This window comes from Pseudophryne corroboree, chromosome 3 (genome assembly GCF_028390025.1).
Source record: "Pseudophryne corroboree isolate aPseCor3 chromosome 3, aPseCor3.hap2, whole genome shotgun sequence".
Taxonomy (NCBI): Eukaryota; Metazoa; Chordata; class Amphibia; order Anura; family Myobatrachidae; genus Pseudophryne; species Pseudophryne corroboree.
The window spans coordinates 749,738,240-749,758,080 of record NC_086446.1 but is presented as its reverse complement, the minus strand read 5'-3'; the positions used below and the strand labels follow the sequence as shown (position 1 = coordinate 749,758,080).

General features: G+C 47.7%; 1 protein-coding gene across 2 annotated transcripts in view; it reads left to right on the top strand.

Moving 5' to 3' along the window:
- The first annotated feature begins 3,161 nt into the window (after positions 1-3,161).
- UBTD1 (ubiquitin domain containing 1) overlaps positions 3,162-19,841 on the top strand; it is a 70,208-nt gene continuing 53,528 nt past the window's right edge. The window contains exon 1 of one of the 2 annotated variants that reach the window (XM_063962337.1): positions 3,162-3,212. In XM_063962337.1, the coding sequence (XP_063818407.1) occupies positions 3,164-3,212 (49 nt within the window). In that variant the 5' untranslated portion in view covers positions 3,162-3,163. Of the gene's footprint in view, positions 3,213-3,563; positions 3,971-19,841 lie in introns of those variants that run through there. The other variant, XM_063962336.1, reaches the window with a different exon arrangement.

The following is a 19,841-nucleotide window of genomic DNA, read 5'->3' as shown; positions in this document are numbered from 1 at the left end:
GATAATTAAGACGCCTTTTCTTCGAAGAAGAATAATCATTTCGGCCATTACCTTGGTAAAGACCCGTGGTGCCGTGGACAATCCAAACGGCAGCGTCTGAAACTGATAATGACAGTTTTGTACCACAAACCTGAGGTACCCTTGGTGAGAAGGGTAGATTGGGACATGGAGATAAGCATCTTTGATGTCCAGAGACACCATATAGTCCCCTTCTTCCAGGTTCGCTATCACTGCTCTGAGTGACTCCATCTTGAATTTGAACCTTTTTATGTAAGTGTTCAAGGATTTTAGATTTAAAATTGGTCTCACCGAGCCGTCCGGCTTCGGTACCACAAACAGCGTGGAATAATACCCCTTTCCCTGTTGTAGGAGGGGTACCTTGATTATCACCTGCTGGGAATACAGCTTGTGAATAGCTTCCACTACCGCCTCCCTGTCGGAGGGAGACGTTGGTAGAGCAGACTTCAGGAACCGGCGAGGGGGAGACGTCTCGAATTCCAATTTGTACCCCTGTGATACTACCTGCAGGATCCAGGGGTCCACTTGCGAGTGAGCCCACTGCGCGCTGAAATTCTTGAGACGGCCCCCCACCGTGCCTGAGTCCTTATGGGAACGAAAGGACTGAGTTTGAAAAGACGGTGTCTTTTTCTGCTGAGAGGTGACCTGGGGTAAAAAGGTGGATTTTCCAGCCGTTGCTGTGGCCACCAGGTCCGATAGACCGACCCCAAATAACTCCTCCCCTTTATACGGCAATACTTCCATATGTCGTTTGGAATCCGCATCACCTGACCACTGTCGCGTCCATAACGCTCTTCTGGCAGAAATGGACATCGCACTCACTCTAGATGCCAGGGTGCAAATATCCCTCTGTGCATCACGCATATATAGAAATGCATCCTTTAAATGCTCTATAGTTAATAATATACTGTCCCTATCCAGGGTATCAATATTTTCAGTCAGGGAATCCGACCAAGCCACTCCAGCACTGCACATCCAGGCTGAGGCGATTGCTGGTCGCAGTATAACACCAGTATGTGTGTATATACCTTTTAGGATATTTTCCAGCCTTCTATCAGCTGGTTCCTTAAGGGCGGCCGTATCGGGAGACGGTAACGCCACTTGTTTTGATAAGCGTGTGAGCGCCTTATCTACCCTAGGGGGTGTTTCCCAACGCGCCCAAACCTCTGGCGGGAAAGGGTATAGTGCCAATAATTTATTAGAAATCAGCAGTTTTTTATCGGGGGGAAACCACGCTTTATCACACACCTCATTTAATTCATCTGATTCAGGAAAAACTACTGGTAGTTTTTTCACACCCCACATAATACCCTTTTTTGTGGTACTTGTAGTGTCAGAAATATTCAATGCCTCCTTCATTGCCGTGATCATGTAACGTGTGGCCCTACTGGACATTACGTTTGTCTCCTCACCATCGACACTGAATTCAGTATCCGTGTCTGGGTCTGTGTCGACCATCTGAGGTAACGGGCGTTTTAGCGCCCCCGACGGTGTCTGAGACGCCTGAACAGGCACTAATTGATTTGCCGGCTGTCTCATGTCGTCAACATTTTTTTGCAAAGTGCTGACACTGTCACGTAATTCTTTAAATACGACCATCCAGTCAGGTGTCGACTCCCTAGGGGGTGACATCACTAACACAGGCAATTGCTCTGCTTCCACATCATTTTCCTCCTCATACATGTCGACACAATCGTACCGACACCCAGCACACACACAGGGAATGCTCTGAAAGAGGACAGGACCCCACGAGCCCTTTGGGGAGACAGAGGGAGAGTTTGCCAGCACACACCAGAGCGCTATATATATATATATATATATATATATACAGGGATAACCTTATGTAAGTGTTACTCCCTTTATAGCTGCTGTTTTATATTAGCTGCCAATAGTGCCCCCCCTCTCTTGTTTTACCCTGATTCTGTAGCAGGACTGCAGGGGAGAGTCTGGGAGCCTTCCTTCCAGCGGAACTGTGAGGGAAAATGGCGCTTGTGTGCTGAGGAGATAGGCTCCGCCCCCTTCACGGCGGCCTTTTCTCCCGCTTTTTTTCGGAAAACTGGCTGGGGTGAAATGCATCCATATAGCCCAGGAGCTATATGTGATGTATTTCTTTAGCCATATAAGGTTTAAACATGTTTTATTGCGTCTCAGGGCGCTCCCCCCCAGCGCCCTGCACCCTCAGTGACCGGAGTGTGAAGTGTGCTGAGAGCAATGGCGCACAGCTGCAGTGCTGTGCGCTACCTTATCTGAAGACAGGAACGTCTTCTGCCGCCGATTTCTCCGGACCTCTTCGCTCTTCTGGCTCTGTAAGGGGGCCGGCGGCGCGGCTCCGGGACCCATCCAGGCTGAACCTGTGATCGTCCCTCTGGAGCTAATGTCCAATAGCCAAGAAGCCCAATCCACTCTGCACGCAGGTGAGTTCGCTTCTTCTCCCCTTAGTGCCACGATGCAGTGAGCCTGTTGCCAGCAGGACTCACTGAAAATAAAAAACCTATTTAAACTTTTACTTCTAAGCAGCTCAGGAGAGCCACCTAGCATGCACCCTTCTCGTTCGGGCACAAAAATCTAACTGAGGCTTGGAGGAGGGTCATAGGGGGAGGAGCCAGTGCACACCAGCTAGTCTAAAGCTTTTACTTTTTTGTGCCCAGTCTCCTGCGGAGCCGCTATTCCCCATGGTCCTTACGGAAGTCCCAGCATCCACTAGGACGTCAGAGAAATTATATGCGGCATGACTATATTCTGTGTGCGACTGTGGCTGTATCTGCATGCGAAATGCTACATTACAGTGATTTCCAGGAATACACTGCAACGTAGCATTTCGTATGCAGATACAGCCGCAGTCACACACAGACTATAGGCATGCCGCATATCATTTTAATCAGCAGAAGTTGCTGGTGCCCCTAAGCATACCAAATGCCCAAGGCATTTGCCTAGCTTGCCTATGGCCAGCTTTGAGTACAAGCATGGTGAGTGTGCACTGCGCTGGAGGGAGGAGGTGACTACAAGCATGGTGAGTGTGCACTACGCAGGAGGGAGGGGAATCTACAAGCTTAGTGAGTGTGCACTTACAAGCATGGTGAGTGAGCATGGTGCAGCAATAAGAGGGTGAGTGTGCACTGTGCAGGAGGGAGGGGTGACAACAAACATGGAGAGTGTGCACTATGCAGGAGGGATGGGAAACTACGACAAGCATGGTGAGTGTGAAACTACAAGCTTAGTGAGTGTGCACTTACAAGCATGGTGAGGGAGCACTGTGCAGGAGGGAGGGGTGAGTACACCAGCATGGTGAGTGTGCACTGCAGGAGGGAGGGGTGAGTACAACAGCCATGGTGAGTGTGCACTGCAGGAGGAAGGGGGTAACTACAACAGCCATGGTGAGTGTGCACTGCAGGAGGGAGGGGTGAGTACAACACAGCCATGGAGAGTGTGCACTGCAGGAGGGAGGGGTGAGTAGTGTGCACCAAGCATAGTGAGAGTACAGCAGGGAGGGGAGCCCTGGAACAGCAGCAGAGTGCCTCAGTGTCACATGCTCACCTGAATGGGGAGGAGGGAGAGGTGGATCTTTTTTTTTTTTTTTGCACGGGGAGAAATATTTCCCAACAAACATATAGCACCAGCCCAGTGTATTTAGGAAGCAGCAGCATCCGGGCTGTGCTGCAGGAGCCTGGCCCCCAGCGACCCCCCAATGACCAGGAGGACACTTTGCTCAGGGTTCCCAGGACTTGCGGCTGACATGAAGCCGGATAAAGTTGCTGTTGAGCCCGTGTCCCGGGACTAGCGCTGCCTGGGGACACCGGGAGATCAGTAGGGATCGCTGGAGCACGGTTGGACTGAGCGGTACATGGGGACTGTGTGACACAGAGCCTGGTCATGGGAGGCTGCATGGGACGACCCCGGGGAGAGAGCCAGAGATCGCAGTCCCGGGCCTCAGGCCACCCCCGCAAGAGAGGAGGTATGTGGTTCCACCATAGGGGGTGCAGTGCGCTTTGTGGCCGCTGGGGGGCGCTATGCGGGGGGCTGCTGTTACATTGTATTAGGAACTACAACAGAACTGGAATTACAGCATGTAAATTCTCTCCTCCTGGGGACATGAGTCCCTATATTCTGCTGACACCTGTCCCCACAGATCTGGGGGGCTCTGTCTCCTTTATTACCACTAATATGCTATATATATGCCACATTAATGCTCATTAGGCCCCTGAGAGTAAATTAATCCATCTCCTGTAGGTATAATACTGGGGTAACAAAATACGTTCATAGTGAAACATTGCAGGTTATACTCTTCTTACATAGTATTAAATTGAAAGCTAAAAGCTTTCCATGTATTTTGTACTATTGCCGATTTTGTACTATTGCCGTAATAGGGGCTAAATTCATTGCGGTTTAAAAACTTTTCTACCACTAATTATCTAGTTAAGGTACATCACATATAATTCCACATGGAATATCAGGGTTAGAGTCCCAGGAACTGGGTCAGATTGGATAGTCAGTAGTGATGCCTAGTCAGTGTCGGACTGGGGAATGGAGGGTCCACAGGGGAAATGCAGTGGTTAGGGGCCCATTCTATGAGCCTTGGCTAACCATTAGTGCATGGTCTGGGCCCCTTGATAAATAATATATATAGTAAATACTGCTAGTGCATGCATGATAATGTACCAGATTAATAACAGCAATGCACTGTAGTGAATACACCATAGTCCTGTGCAGTATAATGTAACCTATTCATAATGTATAATTGAGAGGGTGGGGGCCCAGGCAGTGGGGCCCACCAGTGGTTTCCCCTGTACCCCTATGGGCCAGTCCGAGCCTGTGCCTAGTTATGTACTTTGTGTTTCTGGCTGTCCATAAAGCCACTTATACCCCTTTTCCATCAGTAGCACGGGTCACAGCCGGGAGCCTCACACGGCTGCGACCCGTGCTACAGCCCCCTTTCCCACAGTGCTCACCAACCCGGCATATTGCCGGCTTGGTGACACTGCTAGTGACGCAGCAGGGGCGGCGCTGGGAGATCACATGATCTCCCAGCGCCGCCCTTCTATACACTGTGAACGGGAGCCGTGTCGCATCGACGCGGCTTCCGTGCACACTACACAGCTTACCGGGTTGAACACGTGTTCAACCCGGCAAGCTACTTGGGTTGAATTTCCGGATCACTTGGTCTGGGAATTTGCAGGGGGGGGAGGGAAGGGGGCGTTTCCACTTGGTAAATGTGCGCCCCTGCGCATTTACCCGTGTTTTTAAAGCTAGTGGAAAAGGGGTATTAATTAGAGCAGAGCCCTCTTTGCATCGTCCCTTTTTTTTTTGCCTGTTATTACCCAGTTTTGTTTGATTACTGATTTGTTCCCCATTGTAAAGCGCAAAGGAATGTGCTGGGGCTATATAAGTATATATGTGAATGCTAATAATATGGGCCAGAGAAGATGTATATCCATTGACCTTAATGGCAATTACTCCATGCACCAACATTTACATGCCCACACACACACACCTCCCCTCTTCTAAGGGCACATTTGTTAGGGGTAATTTGCAAGTCAATTTTGCAAAGGTGATTTCTGAACACCGGTATATAAAATACTGAAATGTTCACTGAAATTCAATTTTTACATGTAACTTTTTATGAGGAGTCCAGTTCTACATCAAAAATATTGACACCTGGCCCTAAGGATTATAGAACCTAGGGACTGTGTGCAAAATAACTGCATGGTATGAGCACAGGTCAGTGGGACTGTAGGCATTTGTATTTTCAGTTTGTTGTATTGCACAGTGGTGAAAATGGGTTGTACACTTTTTGCACAGTCCTTACGGTCAGTGATTCCTATGGCCAATTGCATTCTTTTGGAACAAGTGCTTTAAGTGGAAAATACCAAAAGCAACAGTAATGTGTGAGTTAAGCTATAGTTTTTTTTTTTTTTTTTTCATGCGGTAATTGCTATAATTTCTGTAATTTATGAAGTCTGGCCAACCTGACAGAGGTTAATGTGTGTGGCTACCTTCAGGCATCCCGGATGACCACCTGTATTTACACAAGCTGGTTATTAAACACCTGAAAGAGAACATTTGCAACTGTATTGCTGGTAGTTACAACCAAACTGAGTTGGCTTACTGAGTAGGCACGGCGGTGGCGGTGCCTGGCGACTGAATCACGGATATCTCACTGCTGCCTACAACTTGCAAAGAACATGTGGTATGAAACTCTTATTACGTTGCCTTTTGCTCTACAGTGCCTGGCGAAACTTGGGGGGTAGTTTTTCTAACGTGGATGTGTTAACCAAAGCAACCAATCAGATTCTGACTATCATTTTCTAGAATGCAATATAGAATTATTAGCTGTAATATGATTGGTTGCTACAGGCACCACTTCCACTTTAGCAAATCTAACCCATGATTTATGTTAGATGGTAATTTTTAGGGACCAGCTTCTTCAAGAAGATTCAGTATTGCAGGGCTTAGACCCACCCATGTTGGAGTGCGCCATAGAGCCCTATCCAGTACATTTATTTGGGCCCCCTACTTCCCTTCATAAAAAAAAGTTTGTGTAATTCGGGACCTTATGGGCGGGATGTACTAATGTACATCGCCGCCCTGCGCCACGTATGCGATCAGCATTGCGGAGGACAGCTCTTCCGATAAGAGCTGTCCTCCACGATGCGCAGCGGCAGCCTGACTTCCGGGATTCGGCCCCAGGAGTCAGTCTGCGCATGCGCGGGGTGACGGGGGCGGCCGCAGGGCATGCTGGGAGGGATCCGATCGGATCCCTCACACAGCGCTGCGGAGAGAAGCCCATAGGCTTCTATGGACATACGCCAGCTAAAGCTGGCGTACCCCGCCGCTGCGCTGTCCTGCCGGCCGGGGGTTAGTACATCAGGAAAATGCGGTAAACAGGGAGTTTACCGCATTTTCCGCTTAGTACATCCCTCCCTATGTGTCCATTGGGCCGCAGGTGGTGGGGCCTAGGTTTCATGATGGATGATACCACATAATGTGCCTGACCAAATACCGTACAACTGGCCAGTGATGAACACAATGAAGGCAGCCATTTTGTTGGCAGGCTTAATACTCCAGAAAATGCAGCTTTTAGGTGGAGGAGTTAATTGTTTTGGGTGCAGCATAATGTGCCTGTCCAAATAGTGTACAACTGGTCAGTGATGAACACAATAGAGGCAGCCATTTTGTTGGCTGGCTTAATACTCCAGAAAATGCAGCTTTTAGATGGAGGAGTTAATTGTTTTGGGTGCAGTACTTAACAATGGGCTCTCAATGGAGCAATTCAATTGTTCTTATTGGGCGTGAATGCCACAGATGCCTCCTGAGGTGGCAAGCATAAATGTGTGGAAAAATCAGTGAGTTTAGTTGCTGTATGCAACCTAGTGGGAGTGACAAGTGCGTTAATGGGTGCCCAAAACAATTGAATTGCTCCGTCAGGCACCCAAAACACTTGAATTTCCCCCTGGTTCTAACATTAGTGGCATCGCTGAGTCACAAAGCCACAAGTTGTTGGAGTTTTGATTTACCTTGGTTACACCCCCAAAATGGCTTCCTCTTCTCAGCAGGCAGCATGCTCCATTAAAGGCAGTCATGGAATAACAAGCCGTGCACTTCCATATGCAGATATTTAGGAGTCTATTCATAAAGCAGTGAAATAAGTGGAGAAGTTGCCCATGGCAACCAATCAGCTGCTACTTGTAATTTTTTTTAGAATGCGCTTTGTAAATGTTACCTTAACACTGGTTGCCATGGGCAACTTCTCCACCGTCTCATTTCTCAGCTGTTTTCACTGCTTCATGAATAGACCTCTTAGGGGTCGATTCAATTCGGCAACTTAAGAATAGCGCCGGGAATTAGCTCCCGACGCTATTCAATTCAGCTGCTAGTTACCCGCAATTGTCGGGAATTCTTCTCTCATCCCCGGGGAATGAGAGAAGAAAACCGACAAAAGTGCTGCCGCGAGGCTGATTCTGTCGGGAATCAGCATCGCCGCGGGTAGTTAAGTCGGAGAATGCCCGTTCTCCCGACAAAACTACCCGTTAAGTCGGCGAGAACAGGCTTTCGCCGACTTAACTTTAGCTGAATTGAATAGCGTCGGGAGCTAATTCCCGGCGCTATTCTTAAGTTGCCGAATTGAATCGACCCCTTAGTATTTTACGGGGGGGAATACTATTCCCCGCTAGGGTACAAGTTGTCGTTGCAGTGGCGTTTAAATTCCGGCAGCGGCACACTTTTCTTGCAGACCTATAGGGCTGCCAACAATCCGCGAGTTCGCGGGTGCAAATAAGTGCGACTCTATGCCGCACTTATGGTGCTGCGACTACATCAGCGGTAATTGGATTTCCCCCTAAATATGATTCAAAATCAACCGCTCCTGCAAGACCTGTGAGGCTAATGCATCTTTAAGTGCAGAATTACTGGCTCCGTGGCTGCATTATCTAGTCCCTGGCTGCAAAGTTTCCGTGTACACAAAATAAAAGGCTTGCCCAGAACAGACACTGACAAGCTGAAAGCAGAAACCTACCTTATGCGTTGGCTATATCTGAGGAATAACTTATCTCCTCTGATCAAATGCATTCTAGTTAACTGAATGTCACCGGAGCTCTAATTGTGTAGTCGGTCTGGATTTTCAGACTACACCCAGTATTAAATGTCCACGTGCTAGATGGTTTGCATGTCATTCCCGAAAGACCTTTAAATGGTGTTTAAATTGTTACGTGAGATTGCAGGCTCAAGATGATGATGATGCTTAATGGCGGTCTAACCTAAGCATTCTTCTTCTCTTCCTTTTTTTTTTTGTGTGTATTTGCCACATAATTTGTGCCTGACCTTCTGTGTTCACATCTGATTGATTTTCAGTTCACCTCTGGTGATTAAGCCCTTATCTTCTCGCTGATGAGGATTTGAAGTTCTGTAATTAAATATCACCAAAGTAAAAAGAAGAAAAAAATTCTGTTTAATGTTTCCGCCCTTTGTTCTTCCACTGTCATTTGCAATTTCTGACGTTATTTCTCAGGTTACCAAGCAACGGATGACATGTGGACTTTGCCATTGTGATTGAAGTATCAGGTGTTGGTTCTGACATAAGACTCAACAAAGTTCTCAACGCTATGGCTACGGTAAATGAACGGGCCAGTAATCTGTAGCATAAGCCGCTTCCTATAGACGTATTGACCAGTAGGATTGATATGTGATGAGAACGCTTTGGAAACATGTCAGACTACTAGACTAAATATGTGGTAGTTTTATTGTCATGTCATATATGTTCTTTACTGCTTGGACTATCTCCATGAAAGGCTACTGAGGAAAGCTGTAGTCCACCGCTGTGTACTAGTAATGGCTGATTTGCAAAGGAAAGCGTATTGTCTAGCCAGCCAGATTGTATACGTAATCTCATCTATATACTGTATGTGTGTATAGAAATGCAGCCTGGGTTGAGTTTGAAGCAACCGTATTCTCTTCCAGTATGTCCGTGCGTGTGTGTACAAATTTGAAAGATCGAGTGGTTCAATACTTGGATCATATAGGCACCTGTTGGTGTCGGGCAACTGTTGGTGGGCGTAGGATGACCAGATTTCCTGGAATGGGCAGACCAATGATCCTGTCTAATAGCATTATTTTCAATCATGCTGTCGCTTCGTGACCACGTGTGTGGACATAAATGCTTGCTCATGGAACATCTATATTTGTGAAAGTTACACAATTGCGCTCAAATTAAGTAATTTTCTGTTTTGATTAGGTGGCTCGTCCAGGTCAGTTTGGGAAATTGTAAACTGTCAGAATGACACTTAGAGGGACTTTTATTAAGCAGTGAAAAAAGTGGAGAAGTGAGCCAGTGGAGAAGTTGCCCATGGCAACCAATCAGCACTGACGTAACATCTATAATTTGCATACTATAAAATGATACAGAGCTGCTGATTGGTTGATGGGGCAACTTCTCCACTGGCTCACTTCTCCGCTCTTATCACTGCTTAGTAAATGACCCCCTTAGTTTTATATCTATCCCACTGAAATAGGTGTCAGCCCAGTGATTATCTGTTCTCCTACATGTCTGCACCGGACTGTAACAAGTCCATACTATGCTGCATTAGACAGATTTTGTGTGTGTGTGTGTGTGTGTATATATGTATATGTGTGTGTGTGTGTGTGTATATATGTATATGTGTGTATGTATGTGTATATATATATATATATATATATATATATATATATATATATATATATATATATATATATATATATATATATACTCTCTCGTGTTCTTTCAAATATTTTAGCGAGTGAATCATCTGTAACTGCTGTATATCCTAGTCTGTAACTGTACTATGACCTTATGGAATGTTATGCATTATATACACCACTCCACCCTCTTCTGTTTGTACCGGTTACCAGGCCAATAAAGTAACTAGAATTGTCTGGCATAAATTATCACTGTAAATACCGTAAGGGCACATACTAGTCTACAGCAGTGATGTGTTACCTGACAACACACAGAGCGAGGTCTAGGGGTCATCTGTTACCTGCGAGCAATATCCGACCTTAGATGTCACCGTGGCACCATATCCGTGCAGTTGGAAATCAATAGTTCACTGGACAGAAGGACCATATAGCCATGCTCTACAGCAGTGATGGCTAACCTTGACACTCCAGCTGTTGTTGAACTACACATCCCAGCATGCCCTGCATCAGTTTTGCTATTTGGCCATGCTGAAACTGATGCAGGGCATGCTGGGATGTGTAGTTCAACAACAGCTGGAGTGTCAAGGTTAGCCATCACTGCTCTACAGCATAACTAGTCCACCAACTGTATGCAGCCATGCTTGTACAGTGGGACTAGTCCCCCACATCATGAGGACTGTGTAGCTATGCTGTACAATGGGACTAGTCCCCACACCTTGAGGACCGTGTAGCTGTGTTGCACAGTGGGACTAGTCCCCACACCTTGCGGACTGTGTAGCCATACTGTGTAATGGCTCTAGTTCACAGATCACGAGGAACATGTACCCATGCTGTACAATGTTACTAGTCCCCACCCTATGGTGTACAATGTGTATAGCTGACAAATTGTAAACAGAACGTTTTTTAATCTAAAAAAGTCTCGCTTTCCTATCTTAAAGCACTGACTTCTCACTCCTACGATAATTTATTTCTCAACAATGGGGTAAGGGGAAACGTTATATGTGGGCTGGCTTTCTAGTCACCAGTACAGGTACCACTCTAATAGGTGGTATTCAAATGATATATCACGCCCAATCTCCTTTCTAAAGTCATCCCCGTTATCGCACATATGGCACCCATGTTAATCGGGTTTAGCTGTGTAAAAGGTTGGGTCCCCTCGCTGCCTCGGAAGGTAGCGAGCTGAAATGATTATACCACGCCCATCAGCAGAAACAGAACGGGTGTGAAAAGAATTGAATACCGCTCCACGTGTCTGTTTTGTACTGGCATACTGTGCTTAGTAGAGAATATTTCAGTCGTTCACATCAGTCCCCGCCCCAGTGGATCGATGTTCCCTATACTATGGACTTGCATATCCACTAAAGTTAATTAGAATTTTTATTCATTGTCAGAAACCAGTTAACCTACCAGGATGTTTTTTGAAGTGCAGGAAAGCATACACAGTGCCTTGGGTCAGAAATCGGGCTCATGTACTCATTCTGTGAGGCGGCAATGCTAGCCACTATGCCAACCACTCTGCTCCATTCAAGGATTACTCTCCCGTGGAACGTATTTAATAACTGAGTGGCAACAGCTGATTACATGGCTACAGCAACCATCCAAGTCTGTAGTCGGGTAGTGTCGGGTGAATGAACTATTACGAAGACCCTAAATAGTATGTTTTTGAGTGACCGGAGTCTTGGACACGGAACACCCCTCCCCCCACATTATGCTGTTTTGGAAGCCGGGTGTTACCATTTCTTAGGAACAATGGGCAGACCTATCTTTTAACAATTACCTGACTTTTACTCCCTCACGTCTGGAACCCTGTAATTGAAATATGCACACCCTGGACTTTACACAGTACAGTTCATACAGAATACAGCCAAAATTATTTCCACACATCATTGAAAGTGAAAGCAGTTTCTGGTAAAACATTCTGTACATGCAAATATGCCCCAGGGTCCATTACGTGCCTCCATGAGATCTCCCAGAGTGACTGCTGAGGTAAAGCCTGTTCTAACAGGCTCCGAAACATTAACTTCGGCGTCACGGACGTCTAAGCTCATACTACTAAGGGATAACAATGTTAACTTTAGAAAAGCAAAAAAAAAAAAACGCCTCATTTGTGTAGCTTTATATGGTCTGCCACACAAGGGTTCATTTATTTTATCAGCCAGTTTGGCTGTGTTTTCATCGAGCGTTATGTTTACTTGGCAGCCAATGACCACTGTTGTGGTGTCACTGGCAAACCGGAAACAATTAACACAATTGGCGTCATCTTTCAACTTGCCAGTGTTGTTACCAAGTTGGTTTGGTACAAAATGGCGGATTTAGTTGATGGGTGATAGGTTATGTTTATTATTAGCTGATCAAGTAGTCTGTGGCTCAGGGAGTCCATGGCAGTATCGCCAACACGGCGTGACCCAGTTGTGGTTTGTATTTCCTGCCAATTCGTACGTCTAGAGCAGATGGCTGATGTCCTCTCGTCCTGTCAGGCTTTCATTCTCCCAGGTTACCAATGTCGCATCTAACAACTGCTGGATACTGGATTACGGAGAGACATGCCAGGTGTATTACACCTTCAGCAGCTGACCAGGGCTTTTTTTTTACCTCCATCTTTGGCAACTTCCAGTACGTTGGCCCCCATTTATAAACGAGTTTCCTTGCTGGAAACTCATTTTTGGAGTTAAATGGGACCAATCGCTATTTAACAAGGCTAATAGCGCTGCTAACTAGCAGCGCTATTGGCCTTTTATATTCCCCATACTGCGGCACTCTAAACTGTATTTAGGAACGATCGCTATTTCTGAAATAGCGCTCGCTTACCTGTAATGGCCTCGTCTGCTCCGGGCAGACATTAGGACACCGTTGCAGCGGAGTCCGTCCTGCGCTCCGGCTCCCCCCTCACGCAGCAATCCCGGCATGCATCACGCCTGCCGTGTTGCTATAGAGACAGGAAGCCTGAGGAGTCCCAAATGGCCGCCGCGTCCGGAAAACACTACTGCGCATGTACTGGAAATTACCATATTCTGGCACATGCGCAGACTCTCCCTACACAGATCATTCGTCACCGCTGATGTAAGGTAAACAACCGCATTCGCTCGCCGTGGCATAGGCTCTTAAATAGAAGAGCTCGATGCCACTATACCACGGCGGGGGAGAACGGTATTTTGCAATTCAAATTTTTCAGCATGATAAATGAGGGCCATTGTATGTAAAATGTAATAAGCGTTTTTGTAAGGACACCCAAACATGTTAGTGGTGGGAGGCAACTTCGCCTAATTCTCCTTTGGAAGGGTTGGTACATCTCCCCCATCTGCAATATTTTATTTCCATCTTTCTATACTATATACATTTAGTGGCATGACTGAACTATATCCTGCAGGAAGCAGCGCAGATGATGTGTATTGGTCTTAACATACAACGTAGTCACCGACTGGCTCCTCCATTGTTACTCTGTGGTCACCACAGCAAATCAAAAAAATGTTACACAAGCAGCACGCCTGAGACAGCACGTAACGGGATTTTCACTGATAACAATGATCACAAGCGACTTGTTTACATGGAGTCCGTGTAGAATGTTTGCGCTGCACGTGTTATGTGATGATGAGCTGTAACAGGGGAAGGTCAGACCTGTAATACTCTGATGCTTCTATACTCTGATGCTGCCCAGCTAGATGTTCTGTCATTGTCATGTGTAGACTTTTTTTTTTTTTTTTTTCCTTGAGGCATAGGGGACTCTCCTGGGCATGGTTGGGGTACAACACATGGGCAGTGCATCTACTAGATCAGGGGTGGGGAACCTTTTTTTCTACCAAGGGCCATTTGGATATTTATAAAATCCTTTGGGGGCAACACAAAAATTCTCAACTTAAAAAATTACCCTGCCCCCCAGTAGGTCTGCCCCTTAGAGGTACTGTGTGTGTGTGCACCAAAAAAATGGGTGTGGCCAATTAAAATGGGACGTGATACACATATGCCCCCAATATTGCAGTGCCAGGTATACAAATGCCCCCCACAGTGCCAGGTATACAAATGCCCCCCACAGTTCTCCCCCCTCACTGTGCTGCTCACCGCTGCTCCATCCGGTGGCGTGTCTCGGGGGTCAGGATAGGGAGGAGAGCGCGGCTATGAGCGGCGGCATGTAGGACCTCAAACCAGCCGCCGGTTCGTGAGCCAATCGGAGCTCGCGGACCGGCAGCGGCGGCTCCTGATTGCCTGCCGGTCCGCGAGCTCTGGTTGGCTCACGAACCGGCGGCTGGTTTGAGATCTTACCTGCCGCTGCCGGACATAGTAGCTGCGCTCTCCTCCCTGACAGCTGAGACACGCCACCGCCGGACTGAGCGGCGGCGTGTCTCACTGACACAAGCGGGTGGGCCGTAACAAACTGCTTTGCGGGCTTTATACGGCCTGCGGGCCGGAGGTTCCCCACCCCTGTACTAGATGATCGGTCTTTGTCATGTTTAGCCTTCTTTCGAGACATAAAGACTCCTGTGGGCATCACTGCTCCATGACCTTTTATATAGTTTCAGTTCTCACTTTTTAAATAAGGTGAAGTCCACCTTCAGATAACTTTATCGCCCAGACGTTTCTTTCTTGCCCTTGGATATGACCATACTACTAGAAGATAATGGCGTTGGAAGAAGGACCTTGCACACGACGTGTAAAGCCTCTGGGAAAAGCATAGCCGTAGAGAAACCGCACATTTGCACTGATTTTGTAAAACTGAGGAAAAGCCATAGAAAACATAGGGCCTAATTCAGACCTGATGGCAGCAGCAAACTTTTCCTCTAATGGGCAAAACCATGTGCACTGCAGGTGGGGCAGATGTAACATGCGCAGAGAGAGTTAGATTTGAGTGGGGTGTGTTCAAACTGAAACCTAAATTGCAGTGTAAAAATAAAGCAGCCAGTATTTACCCTGCACAGAAACAAAATAACCCACCCAAATCTAACTCTCTCTGCACATGTTATATCTGCCCCCGCCCCCAGCAGTGCAACATGGTATTGCCCATTAGAGAAAAATGTTGCTGCTGTGATCAGGTCTGAATTAGGCCCATAGTAAGGAGAGTTTGCAACTGGTATTTGCAACATTTAGGGGTATATTCAATTCCTGTCGGATTTTCAGACAGGTCAAAAAAGTCACTTTTCACAGTTTTTAGGGCGAAATTTCGATTCGCCCTATTCAATGTAAGGGCCGTTTTTTCGACTTGTCGGAAGTTCGAAAAACAGGTGGATCGGCAAATTCGCCGCCGATCCATCTGTTTTTGCCCGTTTTTTTTTTTTTGTCCCGTTCTCACCCATGCCAATTCTACTTAAAAAAAAAAAAAAAAAAAAAACGGGAAGAAAGTCGGCGAAAACGCCTGCAAATTGAATAATGAACTGTCGGATCCTCTCCGTCGGAGAGAATCCGACAGGAATTGTATATACCCTGTATGTATGTATGTATGTATGTATGTATGTATGTATGTTCGTATGTTCTTCCTGATTGCAACGTGGGCTGGGATTTTGTTTTGTTTTTTTCCCCCCAAGAAGCAGACTGTTTCATTCACTAGTACTAATTTATCATCTTCAAATAGAGATGTGGAGTAGAACCTGTGACCAAGTCTACTAATCTTTAGTCACACCCTCTCACAACCGGCTTTGGTCCGCTGTGTACTGACTGTGACATTGCATTGTCTTTGCAGGGTCTAGTGAGTGTGTTTACGGTCAGACGCAGCTCACACCCTCCATACATTAATTACTTTAAAAAAAAAAGTGATTGTGTAGCCTGTTCTTCTTCTTTGTTAATGGCTAGAGTTCTATTGGCGGCCAGTTGTGTAATGCAGACTGATCTGGCCATTAGTAACACGCCTTCGCTCTCTTCCCAATCTATACATCTTATAAGTGAAAGTCTGTCTGTGTGCTGGAGATCAACTCTGAAACTACTGAACTGATTGCGATGCAGTTTTCACCATTGTATAGGTAATTTTCCCAGACAGGTTTTAGGTCGTCAGGGAGCTGTAGGTGGGCACTATATGCAGAGGGGTTGGGGCTGGGAGACCGGTGCTCAGGATCCCGGCAGTCAGCATACCGACCCCGGGTTCCTGGCAGCAGATTGCAGGGGAGGGGGACGAGCGCACCGAAGCCCCTTGCGGGCTCTCTGGCACGCTGCGCTCGCCACAGGTTCTATTCCCACTCTGGGTGTCGTGGACACCCACGAGTGGGAATATTCCCTGTGGGTCAGCATTCTGTCTGCCGGCGTTTTGATTGCTCGGGATCCCACGTCGGCATGGTGGCCGCCGGGATCCCGAGCGCTGGTCACGTGACCGAATCCCTATAAAGGTGTGATAGTGACAAATCCCACTAACATGATTGGGCACACCAGATCACATGAACATGCATTTTTTTTACATACATCATTCAGAGAGACACTACACGCTGACAGGGGCGCATTCCCCTGCCTCGCTGACGGGGGCGCATTCCCCTGCCTCGCTGACTTTGGCACCATAAACAAATGGCTTTTCTGCAGCGGGGTACACTGGGGTTCCACAAGGAATAACATCGGGGTGTAGAGTTGGGTCTTGATCCGAGGCACCAACAGGCTAAAAGCTTTCACTGTTCCCAAGATGCACAGCGCCGCCTCCTCTATAACCCCGCCTCTGTGCACAGGAGCTCAGTTTGTAAGTTGGTGCCTGCAGTGCAGACAGCTAACGGAGGTCTGCGCTAGGCAGCCCTGAAAAGAGCTTTTTTTTTAGAAGAAAGAAGACTTCAAGGGCCGCAGCACAGGCACTTAAAAGTGCTATATGTCAGTTTGACATATCGTGTTGCGGATCCCTCACCTCCCCCAGCGGCGCTGTATACTCCCGCTCCCTGGTTGCAGGGTACTTACAGCGGAGGGCTCCGGTTTCTCTTCAGGCACACACACAGCTGCCGCTGCTCTCCAGGATCGCGTGGCCGCATTACAGGGAGGAGGTAAGAGGGTCCCCCAGGCGGGACCCGCTGAAAACCCGCGATCCCCCGCAATCGCTAGGAGATGGGCCACGCACGCTGGTGCGGACACTGGCTGTAGAGGGACCCCACTAGACCACCAGGGCAAGGGGCACAGGTCGTATTACCGTGGGGGTTCTATACCCCATGGTCAGTCTGCAGCAACGGGGCAAATCAAGACCCACCTTGGGCTGCTTTCTCTAATTTACTGACTACGCTAGTAACTAGACTTGCGCCCCCTATGGGACCTCCTGTGCCATTACAGCCACATATTGTCCCTGCAGTTAATACTCCATGGGCAGATACTCTGTCCTCAGTTACAGCAATTAAATCAGTCTCTGGCTAACCAAAATCCTGACTCTCGCCCGTCTAAGACCAAGGGGTCATCTAAACGGGCCATTACTTCCTCACAATCCACACGTGTTTCGGATACCTCATCCGATGAAGATGGCGCTTACACTGACCCTTCAGACACTGATGCAGATTCTTCTGATGGGGAATCTCTGACACAAGTGAATGTTCCTGACGTCTTGGAGGCTATCAGGCTGATTCTTCAAATCGATGATGACGAAGAGCCTCCAGCTACCTCTAAGAAACCAGATAAGTTTAAACGTCAGAAGGTTACTACATTAGTTTTACCTCATTCTGACCACTTGGTTGACATTCGTCAGGAATCCTGGCAAAATCCAGGAAAGAAATTTGCTCTGTCAAAAAGATGCTAGCCCGTTATCCCCTCGCTGCAGAGTTAAGTAAAAATTGGGGAAACACCTCCGCCGGTGGATTCTCAAGTCGCGCGTCTGGTGTCCTCTGCTCTGCCTGTCACTACTGTCACCTCACTGAAGAACCTGACTGATAAGCGTGTGGAGGATTGCTTGAAGTCCATTTACACTCTTGCTGGAGCTGTACATAGGCCCACTATTGCGGCCTCTTTGGCTGCTAAGGCTATAGAGGCCTGGGTTCAGGAAGTTGAAACGGAACTACCGTCTGATTTTCCTGATAATGCTAGACAGTGTCTTTCATACATAATTACAGCCTCTCATTATATTCAGGATTCGGCATCTGATGCAGGTATCCTGGCGGCCAAAGCGTCTACTACGTATATTCTGGCTTGCCGGATCCCCTGGTTGTGGTCCTGGTCCGTAGATCTGGACTCTAAAAAGACCTTGGAGGTGATCCCTTTTAAAGGAAACATTCTTTTTGGGGAAGATCTCAACAAGATTGTTGCTGACTTAGCTGAAGCTAAGACTGCATGTCTGCCTAGTACTTCTCCTTCGGCTCCAAAGGCTAAAAGTACTTCCTTTCGTTCTTTTCAACCTCCAGGTAAAGCAAAGAGTCAGGCGTACCCGAAACAGGCTCACACTTCCAAAACCTCTAAGCCCAAACCTAAACGTGCCCGGGCTGCCCATCAGCCTGCTTCCAAACCAGACAAGCCTGCTGCATGACGGGGCGGGCCTCCCCCTGGGAGATCGACTTCTATGGTTTGCTCAGGCGTGGTTACAGACCACTTCGGACGCCTGGGTAAGGGAAGTCATCGCTCACGGATATGCCATCTCGTTCAAGAAACGTCCCCCTCGTCGGTTTTGCTCAACAAACATCCCTTTGGAGCTAGTAAAAGCAAAAACTCTCCATTTGGTGGTACAATCCAGGAGTGCTCGTACCAGTGCCTCTGGCTCAGAGAGGCAGGGGGTACTATTCCACGTTGTTCCTTGTCCCGAAACCGAATGGGTCCTCTCGGCCTATACTCGACCTCGAGTCTTTGAACAAATATGTGAAAGTTTCCAAATTCCATATGGAAACACTTTGCTCTATTGTTCTTGCTTTGGAGACCAAGGAGTATGTGGTATCCCTGGACATACAGGATGCTTACCTGCATATTCCTATTGCGATGTCGCTATTGGCAACCTACATTTTCAATTCCAGGCCTTACCTTTCGGTCTAACCACGGCTCCAAGAATTTTCACTAAGGTCATGGCGGTCATGATGGCTCTACTCTGCCGTCAGGGTATCGGGATCCTGCCGTATCTGGACGACTTGTTGATCCTGGCGAACTCTCCAGAGGTTCTCCTCTGTCATCTGGAACTGACGGTCCAATTCCTGCAAGCCCACGGGTGGCTCATCAACTGGAAGTAATCTTCTCTGGTCCCTGCTCAGAGCATGGTGCACCTGGGAGCACTTTTGGACACCCACAACCAGTGGTTGTTTTTGTCTCTGGAAAAGATCCTGAAACTTCAGAACAAGATAAGATGCTTCCTCGCTCGCCCACGTGTGTGTAGATACTCAGCGCTGCAAGTACTAGGCCTCATGGTGTCTGCTTTCGACATGGTAGAGTACGCTCAATTTCATTCCCGCCCCCTGCAGAGGTTGATACACTCCAAGTGGGACGGCCTGCCTCACCGGATCAGGACCAACATGATCTTCTTGACTCCGGAGGTCCGCTTGTCACTGAGCTGGTGGCTACAGGACCAGCAGCTGAGCAGGGGTCGTTCCTTCTGGATCTCCAACTGGGTCCTTCTGACGACGGATGCCAGTCTACAAAGCTGGGGCACGGTGTTGGAGCAACACTCTCTTCAGGGTCGGTGGACCAGGGAGGAATCTCTCCTCCCGATAAACATTCTCTAATTGCGGGCAGTGTCCAATGCGTTGACACTTGCCCTGCCTCTAGTACAGAACAGGCCTGATCAAGTACAGTCAGACAACGCCACCACGGTG